The sequence below is a fragment of the Vidua chalybeata genome, chromosome 5 (genome assembly GCF_026979565.1).
Source record: "Vidua chalybeata isolate OUT-0048 chromosome 5, bVidCha1 merged haplotype, whole genome shotgun sequence".
Taxonomy (NCBI): Eukaryota; Metazoa; Chordata; class Aves; order Passeriformes; family Viduidae; genus Vidua; species Vidua chalybeata.
Genome location: NC_071534.1, coordinates 31,016,220 through 31,028,742, shown reverse-complemented (window position 1 = coordinate 31,028,742; position 12,523 = coordinate 31,016,220). Strand labels below are relative to the sequence as shown.

The 12,523-nt window shown below is 38.2% G+C and overlaps 1 protein-coding gene across 1 annotated transcript in view; it reads left to right on the top strand.

The window, feature by feature from the left end:
- Nucleotides 1-12,523, top strand: part of SCUBE1 (signal peptide, CUB domain and EGF like domain containing 1) — a 189,263-nt gene that overhangs the window by 19,220 nt on the left and 157,520 nt on the right. Inside the window, exon 3 of the mRNA XM_053943722.1 lies at nucleotides 11,274-11,402. Within this exon, the coding sequence (XP_053799697.1) occupies nucleotides 11,274-11,402 (129 nt within the window). The remainder of the gene's footprint in view (nucleotides 1-11,273; nucleotides 11,403-12,523) is intronic.

Below are 12,523 nucleotides of genomic sequence, written 5' to 3'. Positions count from 1 at the left end.
AGAGAAGTCTTCTTAACACCATAGAAAAGAGAAGGAAAATAAGAAATCCTCAGTACTATCTCCTGGATAAAAAGAGATGTAATGTGAAGTTTTGAATCTTGGAAATCAGGCAACATGCTAGTATTAATACATTACTCTTACCAGAAGTACTTTGGAGTCTTAATTACCATGAGTGTGAGGGACTTCTTTTTCATTGAGTTTTAATGAATGAGCAATACTCTCATTTTTCAGTGCATTCCATGTGTGTTACAACCTTTTAACCATTATGTACGCCGTCCTAGACTGGATAAAGTAGAAAAACTTCTTCTGTAGGTAGAAAAACTATTTACAGCTAAACCAAGCCTGATAATTCTAAACCAAAGAAGGATCTGTGTTTTAATGAACCAAGTTACCACCCAGCCAGCTGCAGTTTAATGGGTGAGGAGTTACAGCCTTTATCCCGGTGAAGGACTGAGAGTGGCACTCCTTGTAGGCTGCTCTTTAGTGTTGTCTGCAAACCAAAATGCTGAGAGGCCTTCAGATCATCAAGGATGTCATTGGGGAATGGCATGAATTTGTCTGTATTCAGGGAATAGGTGGCAAAACAGAAGGCAGAGTTGGTTTCTGGGGCTTCATAAGTATTGGGTCTGGCAGGGAACACAAGTTCATGGTTTCCCTGTGGATTGTGTTTAGAAGTAGCCACATTACTTCAGTAAATGTTGAAATGAAAGGCAGCCCTGAACAGGTGATTCCTTCATTGCAGGGCACACCAGCAGTACAAGGTAGAGCTGCTCTGTTCTCAGACAGATCATTTGTGTGAGACTGTCCTGCCAGGTTTTGTAGGCTGGCAAGATTAATATCTGATATGCATCTTGCACAGAGTAGGAAGTTTGACCAAGTGATACAGGATGACAGGAAGCCCTGTATTTTACAAATCTTGCATGATATAAATCACTTTATATCCCACAAGTGGTTAACCAGCACAGCAGAGTAGTTTTCAGCCAGGAGTCTGCAGTAGCCCAAGGACTACTGCTAAAGTACAGGTGGGAAAAATAGTTTGAAAAGGTAAACCTCCTGTCAGAAGATGTAAATTTGCTAAAGGAGTGTTTCCACTTCTGCTGGGAAATATACTAGTTCCTCATATCCAAGAAGGTTGAAAACCACTGCTCTGTAGCCTCTCATATATTTGTGGCTTTTTCAGCCTGAAACTGAGGAAGTGTCAGTCTGCCAGGGACTGAGGAAGCATGTGCTCTATGATACCAAGAAATCTTCCATTTGGCAGTGTACATTCTGCCACTGACTTGTTCTGAAATGGGCAACCTTCTGTTCCCCCAAATGAAGGGCCACATTAAAAAAGTTAATATTCATTCACTGATAGGTAATAAAGAAATTTACTTCAGAAGTGAAGGCTGGGATTTTTTTTCCCTTTGTCAGTGGACAGACATTTAGAAATGAAATGCAAGTAGGTTTGGAGACAAGCAATCTGAGAATGAGATGCCTGCAGTCTGAGGAAAAAGTAGGTGAATTATATCTGTATCAATGAGCTGATTTCACTACTTGAAACATTCTTCTCAAAATTGATAGGTGCATATTTGAATTTAAAGATCTAGGAACAACCTCCTGCCATGACTTACTGAAACAATTATCATTAGGATGCATGCACACCAGCAGTGTCAGTCAGGACACAGATATACTCTCCCATTAGATGGCCAAGAACTTCAAAGATTTGATGTAGAATCAGACATCTCCCATTATATTAAAAGAGGGAATTGGCTTGCAAATGGCTGTGATTTAGAAGTGGTGGGAAAAAATGCTGTCAAATGTCATGTTTCACATTCCTAACAGCTTGTGAACAGGAAACCTCTCTGCTTGAGCTTGTTGGGCATGGCAGCTACTAAATAAAGACAGACTCTAAAATTGTTATGTGCTCTGCAGGTATCCATCTTTATTTGGGTATCTCACTTGAGCTTCAAAGAACTTGCAGCCAATCTGTTTAAATATCAATTAAGACAAATATCAAGCTGCTCCAAGTTCTAATCAAGGGTTCAAGATGCTGAATGCAGGATTACAGTTATTTTGGGTTTATCTAGGAAAAAATAAAAAAAAAAACCTATTTACTATAAATGAAGCTGGAATGGTCCCAAATAAGTTTCCATTGTGCTAGTCGAAATGGCAAATGTCACACAGGGGTAATATTCATACATTAATAGAACATATAATGTTCCCTAGGGAAAGAACTCTGCTTAATTATTTTTTTCCCATAAATGATTCTAGCTCTCCAAAGGTTTCAGGCACCCAGAAGGTACTGTAGGTAAAAAGCTCTGTAAAACCCCAATGTTAATGCAGTAGGAAGACTTGCCAATTAAGCAGTCAGAAACTCTGTAAGTGTGCCACATCACCTATTTGATCTCCTCCCTGTTCCTGTTGCTGGGGTGTTGTGTATGCCACCATACAGGGTATTTAGGTGGCTGGCAAGTGACACCAAATGCATGCAGAATCTCAGCTTTGAGTTTGTAAGTTACTTTTTTTCCAGTATTTTTGCCTATTTCTTACTTCACTGTACTTCAGTGATAACTTTCCAGTGGCAAGGTACATGTGGACTGAGGCAGGAATACCTGCCCTGAACATCAGGCATCCTCAGAGAAGGAATCAAAGGGGTATCAAAGGAATCAAAGTGTCTGTTGTCACTTTGATTGGCATATCAATGTCCAGCCACTAAAAATGTTCTTTCCACTCTTCAAACTCATAGTTTAAATGAGGAGGGAAATGCACAGGAAAGAGAACAGTGACAGGAAATGGAGGAAGGGAAAGTGAATTTAGGAAAAATGTAAGGAAGGGAGTTTCTAGACACCATATTTCTTGTTGATGAATGAAGAATGGGATGGTTATTCACCAAAAATGTGAGATACAACCATTCAGCTACTGCAGAAATTTTGGATTTTCGTCATCTATTGCCTTGTTTCATTTATCAACGTGTGAGCTGAGTCAGCTGAAGTCAGCTTACAGGACTGGGTGCTTGATACTGTCTTGTCACATGTGTTTTTAAATGTGACTCGTTAATTCTCTTTGTATGATGCACAGTAGTCGAAGATCATTAGCTAAAACGTGGAAAGTAGCAAGTGCTAAACACACCTACATTTTCTGCAGCTGATAAACTCAGTTCAGTTAGTTCATCACCTCCTTAGAGAAGGACTGGTGTATCTGAAAGCTCTTTTTCCCCAGCCAGTGAGGGTGAGTCCTGTAAGACCATCCATTCTCTGTGTGACTTGAAAATTTGATTCATGCTTGCTGTACACAGTATAATAATAGGGAAAAAAATTACAGACACAGGGCAAAATAGGGATCATTAATAGTTGTCTCTGTGCTGTCTTTAAAATTAGAAGGTAATAATTGTGGTTAGGGAAAAAATTATGAAACTATATTAAAATAATATTAAATTTTTAAAAGTCATATCTACAGGCAGTGATAAATGTGATGATGTCTCATCTGTCTTTCAGATGTATCCTAAATGCTTTTAGGCAAGAGACTTCTAAATATGAAACTGTTCACACTTTAAAAATGTGTGTGTTTTTTGACCAGCTGGACATACCTTTACATAGTTTGGTTTGTATTCCATTTCCCCCCACTTCTTTCAGATAATTTGGCAAGATATAAAGCATGATGAACTTCGTGTTTAGCCATCGCAGAAGGAAAGGAAACAAAACTGCTATAGAGTACTTTGTCTTTTCTAGAAACTAGATGAAATGGCTTCCAGAAAAACAGCGCAACAATACCACAGATTGTATCCAAATCATGTCCACTAAACTGGCATGGCCTTTTCATTTTATTGCCAGTTTAATTCTTGGAAACAGGGGCTTGTGACATTTTTGAAGGAAGTTGTAAAATGGAAATTTTTTTGCTTTGTGGACGCATTAATGGGAAAAACATGGGAGAGGCAGTACCCATAGTGGAAAGGCTCTTGAGGGATTTACACTGAAAAAAAGCTCATGTTAAACAGCGTATTGTACCTGTTCTTTTTCCTTCTCCACTGAGAAACATCCGGCTCTTTCTGAATTTACCCTGTTCCCAGCCTAACCACCCTTGACCTTGCTTCTTAGAGAAGTCCTAATGGCTATCAAATTTTACAGTTTTATTTGGCACAAGCATCTTGAAAACATCATGGCAACTTGAAAACTGTAAAAACTGCATTCTGTGTTCCTCTGATTCATTAGATTGTAACATTTACAAGGTCACCGCATCTAAAGAATAAAGATGTTAACATTTATGAGTCAAAAAAAAAATAAAGTATCACAAGAAGGACCAGATGTAACAAATAATTTGTTTTATAGAAAAAGTGATTTAACAAGCTTTCCGTGGAAAGAGATTTTCAAAAATGGACTTTGCTCTAAACGTGAAGAGGTTTTTGGAGTAGAAATATTAAATGAGTCTTGGTATGTCAATATTTTCTTCATAAAAGTTGGACTTGGAGTAGATGCTGAATTCTGATACCACAAAACAGATGGAAATGGTATTTCATCAGGTCAGATTGAGTGAAATTGATAACTGATCACATCTTACCACCCAATTCTTCATACTTGGGTCAGATTTTACAAATTTTGAGAGTAGAGCAGATTTCAAATGTGTGTAAATGTGCTGATGCTAAACTCTTTTTAAGAATCTAACATGTTTAGTATTGTTGCTTAGGTTGAGTGTTTTCCTGAGAGCTGAACTTCTGGCAAATTTCACCTGCACTTCACCAGAATGGTCTTTAACCTATATTTGAGCTTTTTTCCTGGCCTTTAGATCTGGAATTGGTTCCCTTCCTAAGGAAAGTGCAATTTGATATGGGAAATACAAATGCCTTAGGTTCAGGCTGTCCAGGGTGTGATGTATTTCTGCTACACATATATTAAATGTAGACTCTGCCAAAGAATATACATAAATATATAAGTATTCCCATGTAGTTTTTACTTATTTTCATGGCTTTTGCAGTCTCAAACCCAGTTATGAAGAAGAATAAGATGCTGATCTGACTGTGATCCAGGACTTGAATTAATTTGTAATTCTTGTCAGTGTGCATGTAACTTCACTTCTGCCTGTTTCCTTTGAAGTAGTGGTGTCAGTGCCACGCTGCTGTTCGTTCTGAATTGGAAATGGGAACAAAAAAATTCAGTGCTGATCCTGTCTCACATATCTCTCTACTGTGAATCCCAGAAAATCTTCCTGGCTTCACTAAGCCAGTGGCAAAAATTGTAGGATTGGGTTTTCATCTCAGGCTGTTTTATCTTTGGATTTTACAAGGTTACTTTCTTTCACAAGCATTTGAGATCAAGCTTGCTTGAAGCTATGCAATGAGGAAGACAGTTCTGCTCTGTAAATCTCTTCTTAGTTGTGTAGGATTTAGAACCTAGGGGTGGGCCTTTTTTTTCCTGTATTTTTCTGTGAATATGAGGATAGTGCATTAGCCCTAGGAGGAACAGTGACCAAAACTCAATAAAGAATCAATAACATTTTTGACAGCTCTTAGTAGAGAAGCCATAAAAGTGAAAAATATTACTACATGGAAATATGGGCTCCAGCATCTTGCAGTATTCTTTGCTCCGTAATAGCTGTGGATAAGCACGCAAGATGCTGTTGTTGCAGATCTGTAGGATGACATTTTTTAGCAGAAGACACTGATAAAAGAAAATTTTGCATCTGATATGCTTTGCCCTCTGTAGGGGCTAGCAGCAACCCCTCTTCAAGCAAGAAGGTAAAGTGCAGTTTCTTTTCTGTCAAGTTTGTAAGGGCAATGTTATTTACTGTCTCCACAGTGCCTTTTTGGCAGTATTTGGTTTAAAGCAGTTAGATAAAGGAAGATGAATATCAAATTTTTCTTTCTTTAGATACTGAAGAGATACATGGCTTCAGGCATCAAGATGTACTTACAAAGATTTTAGTATTTATTTTTGTAGCTATTTAATGGATCCAGCTTCTTCATGAGATATTGTACATCTGCATAATGTACCTGCACAATTGCTTTTGTTTGTAGTTCTGTAAATTAGAAGTTGATGTGGGCAGACAGCTTTCTTTGGCTATTTATTTTAAAATGTCCAAGCACGTAAATGACTCCTTTCAAAGTCAATTGAAGCTTTTGTTTACTAAATTGGCTCCAGATCTTGCACTTATATTGCTAGTCAAGAAATACTTTAAAATGGATACAGATTTTATTCAATCCCATGCCTATTTTGAACATCTTCTGTTGCATTGTGAGTGTTGGGATCTGTGGCCTTGACAGATGCCAAGATAAAAATTGTGTCAATGCACACTTTCCCATTTTCTACAGAAATCTCTGGAATTCAACACTAAACACTGAATTTGGCTCATTGACTTCCAGGCCTCAGTCATTCTTCCTTTTGCATGTTAATAGCCATAAGGCTATTTGTGACAGTTTAGCTGTGGCACTCATCCAGAATTCATCAAATCCATGCAGGCATTTGCTTTGATTTCAGTAGCTGTGCCCATGATGATCTGTAGCTGTGCAGACAAAGTTTGTTGCATGTGTTGGAATGATTTTTGGACATTCAGGAACTTAATTAATTGCAAGTAATGCAATGAAGAGTGGGAACTAATTTTTCTGGAGGTAGACTTTTTACTTTCTTGGCATAAATTCTGTGCCACCTTCTAGGAGAGCTGGAAAAGATAAGCACTTAGTAAATTCATGACACTGCCGAAAATGTTTGGACAAAATGGGAACCAGGCATTTTGCAACTTCCTCATTGTTTTACGGTTTGGTTTGTCTTGTGGACATTAGTTGTTGCACACTGCTGTGTCTTCTATTCTCTGCTGAAACAGAAAGCTGAAATGCTGTGATATGGGAAGCAGCATTGTTTTATTTTGAACATTTCATAGTTGTATGTGCATCTGGAAGAGCTGCTTCTCTGCAGGGTGACATTGTGAGGCTTATGAGAGTTCCATCTCTTTGTGGCAGAATACACAAATTAAACAAATCCTGGGGCAGGGTCGATTTCACTTCTAATAATGAAAGAAGAATCAACCCCATTATGTATAAGGGAAATACAGGTCCTATCAAACTAAAAATAATAAAGTCACTTAAATTCAAATTCTCTTCCTATAACTGAAATACAAGGACTGTAAATTATAGCATGTCCTCGTGGTAACATATCCTCAGATTTTCTCAGACACTTGTCTAGGGTTTTTTTTTTTTTAAAGGTAAGAACCCTTCAAATGTTTGCATTGCATAATAACTGCAGTTCCATGGAGTGGGTGGTCTTTACCTAACACCACTGCTCCTTGAGGAGGCCAGTAGCAGAGCATGGCTGTGTTCCCTAGGGATGTGCTCAAAGAGTTATTTCTAGATGGTAACAAAAAGATTCACCTCTGCTTTCCAGAAAGAATTAGGATCTAGTTTCCAAGCCTCTTTCACCTTGGTAAATAGCTGAACCAGTACAGTTACTGGTACTAGTACACCCAAGTAAGCGTCTATTTACCTCTTTTTTTCCTGATCATTTTTTTACTTGAAAACTTTTGAAACAAGCAGTGGGTTTTTGAGATTTTTCTGAACTGGCTCCAGAAAGAGATGATCAAAATTATTTTGCCAGCATCTGAGGATATCCTTACATCCAGCCCTGGGATTGGGAGTTGCTGTCTTTCTTGAATACACTAAGCTCAAATAGGTTCTTGGCAGGTTGTGTCAGTACTAAAAATGTTTCTTCACCTTCTTAATCATTTTGGTGCATTTAATTCTTGTCTGAGACTACCACAATTCTTGCCATTGTAGTACAACATGAATTTAATTTCTCTTGGAGTGGAAATACTGCCATTCTCTTTTAAGGTGATTTCTTCACTAAACACCCCAAGAGTTCCCTATCTGAACAGCTGGAATTTAAGGAAACGAAAACTTCATAAGTATTTTGCCGGTGTAGACAAAACTTCAGGTTTCCCTTTGAGAAACTTTGCAAATTCATCAGTAGATGCACCTACATGCATCACAATTTTATGGTTGAATACCTACATTTATTTTTTAACTCTTGGTTTTGGTTTTTGTTTTTGTCATGGTAATTCCTTCATGATGAAAGACAATATGAAGAGACTAAATGCTAAAAATGTTAAGGATAGTTGAAGCTACAAAATTAGCAGGGAAAGCTCAATTTCTCAGAGGTGTTTAGAGCTGAGATTTTGATTAACACCCAATTCTATCAATTATAGGAAAAAAGAATTACAAGATATGACCTACCCAAAAGGAAATGAACACAGATGGCCCCTGCAAATTTTGAGGCTTACAACAGACAAAATGAAGAGCAAGGATGCAGGTTTTATGTGATTGAATGTATTCCTGTTACTTTTACTCTACATTAAGCTTATTAAGGAAGCTATATTCTGGCATGTCAGATGTAGCATTCTGTCCATAAATTACAGTTGTTGCACACTGAGGCATTCTTTAAAGAATGTCTTCCTCCAGGTAAAAGAGAAGATGGAGTGGTTGTCGCATTGTTTGCATTTCTCTTGGCAGTTGGAGCTTCAAAAATGTTCAACATTTGGACTTTGTAGGCTTTGTGCAAGTTTTTGTGAGGTTTTTGTGTTTGTGGGGTTTTTTGTTTGTTTGGCTTTTTAGGGGGGGAGAGAGAGGATGTGGTTTTTTTGGTGTGTTTTTGCTTTGGTTTTTTTGGAAACATAAATACACTAGTCTTAGCCCCTTGGTTTTTTTGCTAGTCATACTGGAGATAGAAATTCTAATCAACCTGCCAGGTGAAGCTTTTAAATAGTTATGTGGGTTTTGGAGAGAAGAAACACAAAAAAACCCCACAACGTGGCTCTGAAAAGGAGATAGAATATTTGGTTCCACTTCTAGTTTTATACAGCTATTGGGGTGCAAAAGGGAGAAATAATATTCTAATCCTTTTGCAATATTACTTGTGACTCGAACTCCTAAGAGAATGAGATGAAAAGAATCTGTTTCTTTTGCTATTTTTGTGGTTTCTGTATCTGTTGCGTTACCTTTTCCATAAAACTTGAGTATTTGTATTGCATCATCACTATGTGCTGCTAATCACAGTACAGCTTTCTAGAAAGAACAATTATATAAGGGGGCAGTCATTCAAAAGGCTTCACATTTCTTTGGTATTTATTTGTCGCCTTTCAAGGCTCTCCCGATGCTTATTTAAACAAATAGTACTGTTTGATTCATTGTTTGGAAATAAATGGAATTAATTGCTCAACCCTTGGCAGTCTGATGCTGAGGAACATAAAAGATGGTAACAGGTTCTTCTGAATTCCCTCTTCTGAAAAGACTCATTGCTGGATAAACATTAAGAACAAACCTTGAAATGAAGATGCCATTTTTTCTGAGCGTCCTGAGGGGGAACACCTGAGATATCTGACATCAAAATCCTGTTAGATGCTTTTTGACTTGGCCCGTTAAAATATGGCATTACTGTAGAGCTCTCTTTTTGTCCCTGTAGCCTGTAGAGAATGACAGGAAGTTTCTGGAAGTGTTCATGAATGGTTGTGGAAGCTGCAAATTTCTGCTGAGTGGAAACCAGACTGTAACATTTTGGGAATATGCACCCAGGCACACGGAGCTGTGGCCTAATGAGAGCAGCTTCTCAGAGACTGCATTGCAGGTTGTTTGGAATGAGCACTTGCCTTGCTGGTTCTTGTTTTCAAGAAAAATCACAGACTGCTCTTTTTGCTCTCATACTGGACTTGGAAGGTAGAGCACAACCACAGGCTGTGCTGAGTGGGCGCTTGCACAACTCATGGATGGAAATTGTTAGTAAAACATGAGAACCTTCTGAAAAAGAGCAGTGCTTTAAAGACTAGGAAATTTACCTTTAAGCAGCAGGTTGTATTTTTGTTTGGAAGATCCTTTCTCCAGCTTCCTATTTCTGGCATTGCTGTGGTGCCAAATGCTGAGTTATGAAATAGCCAAGTGGTTTTTCAGATAAAGCCAAGACGGTCATTCCATTTTCAAGCTGCTGAGGAGGTTTTACAAGAGGGACTTCAGAGCTGTTGGAGGCAGGTGGATGGAGACTTGAAGAATTCTGAGTTTAAGGTAGATTTTTGGGAGAGACCAACATGAGGGAGAAGACTTGCAACAGAACTTGGGAGAAGCCTGTCCCTGCTCTCTCACAGGTTGTGTGAGGAGAGACAAACCCAGCCAACCTCAATCCAAGGACCGGAAGTGGTGAAGGCACTGAGTGGCTGAGTCTGAGGTGGCTCTTCAGAGGAGTCTGATTTTCCCCTAACCACGTTGTCATCTTTGGATTGCATTGGGTATGATACCAGGTAGCAAGAGCTTTTCATGGAGTACTTTTAAAAGGAAACAAAAAAAAGAGAGAAAATCTGTGTGAACGTGAACCTCATTCAAAAAAATGTCAATCACCTCTGCAATGGAAGGCACATTTGAAATGTAATGCTGGGGTAACTGATATTCTAACAGGTGGTTTTCTAAAAGGATAACTACATCTGTTTATCATGTGCTGCCTAACTTAGGGAGATTAGCTGTTACCAGAAATTTAGACCTGATACTTATCAAGTCATGAGGCTATCTTTAATTATTTATGTATTTTTAGTTGGTTGATCTGCACGACTTAATTATTCACAAGAGTGACTGTGATACTGATGTTCCATGTATAAGCCAAAATACAGTTTGCAAAAAGAAGAAAGTTTGCGTTTTCTAGAATGTATGAGGGAGGGAAGATCATGACAGGATTGTCTGTAATTGAAGCAGAATCCATCTCTCATATTTTATGATCCTATTTGAGGTACCTCTGTAAGACCAATGTGAAAAAACCTCAAACAATTCTATCATATCTTCTGAGAATAAAATACTGAATTTTTGTGGTTCTTGTTGTATGTGGATTAATACAGAAGATTATAGTTTTTTTGTTATGAAAGGTATACTTTTGTCTCATGCCATATTGATAGTATGCTTCATATAGTTGTTACAAGTCAGAGGTTTCACTCATTCTCTGCTCAATTATTTTGAAGTCAGAAAATAAAAACTACATTTTAAATATAAAGTGTACCCCAATAAAGTGTTCCATTTTTATTTTTGACAACATATCATTGTTTACTGTGACGATACTTGAATTATTTTGTGAAAGAGTGTTCTATACATTGGCTTGCTGCTTTTCAGACGCATACCACCCTGATATATTCGGTCTCTGGCCATATGTTGAAGTAGACAATGTGAGCCTAAGAAAGATTAGGGATGTGCATATATCAAAAAACCTGCTCAGCTGGAGAATTGTTTCTGTGTTGTTAGAATTCTCTTTTTACAAAAGCTTATTTTTCCTCCTCTTGTGTTTTAGATATCGATGAGTGTGAAAATGACTTCTACAATGGGGGTTGCGTCCACGAGTGTATCAACATTCCAGGCAACTACAGGTGTACATGCTATGATGGATTCATGTTGGCCCATGATGGCCACAACTGTCTTGGTAAGTGGTGAATGCTGGCAAGAGACTTTTCATTTCATGGCTGTGGCAAGAAGGCCTGATCTGTTTTCTGCATTTTATCATCTGGCATGTCTTCAGTAAAGACTTGATCCAGATCACGATGAATACATTCAAACCTGTGTGCTGGCCCCAGTGTGGTTTAGGTCAGACCCTTACACCTGTCACCTTTAATCTTGACATGCTCAAAGCAGTATGCCCATGTTTAATATTGCTGAGGAAAGCCCTGACCCCCAAAACCTGTGCTGGATGCTTGGGCTTCTTCTTTAAGAAAAGTTACCTGTTAAATATTCTAAATATACTGAGGTATATTTTGTCTGTTTCTTTCAACTTTTGTAATCCCAGTCGTATCTTCAGAGCTTGCCCTTCCATTTTTTCCCTTTTCAGGCAATACAGTTCTAGGATATGGTGTATGAACATAAATTACAGGAAGCTAGAAGTACAAGTAAGCCAGGAGGGAATACTTGGACAATGAAACAGGGCAGAAGAAACACTAATCACTAATAACTGGAGGGACAGTGTCCATTGACTGTACAAAGCCCAGTGCAGGATCTTCATTGCTTCAGCAGTCTGAGGATTTGGAGATCTCTATTTCTGATTTATGGCCATTGCTCTGATTTTAATAGGGTGAGTTTGTCCTAGAAGCTACATAGGTATATGTTCTTGTTATGAAATTCTTCACACCAGTTGCCTGGAAATGAACCTACACTGCTATGTCCAGTTTCCCATAGCTGCTTACTTGTTAGTCATTTTTTGTTAAATTCTGGTGCTTAGAGACTCTTTCTCACTATTCCCAATATAAATGCAATGACTATGTTTTGGTACAGTCCTAAGTTAATTTCAAGGTGATGTTTATAAAGCAGTGTGTAAAAGGGATATTTTTCTCTGTGTCAGCAGCAGTCTACTTTAGTAAAAACCGAGATATTTGCAACGGAATTCAAGAAATGGGGCAGCGGACCAGAAATATTGAAGTCCAGTATCACCAGTCTGCACTAACTGAAGCTATGAAAGAACTAGGATTTCAGGGCAAGGATTTGATTAGCCTTTCAGTAGATGTATTTTGTACTGCATTATTTTCAAACAGAGTAATATTTGTTCAGATGGAC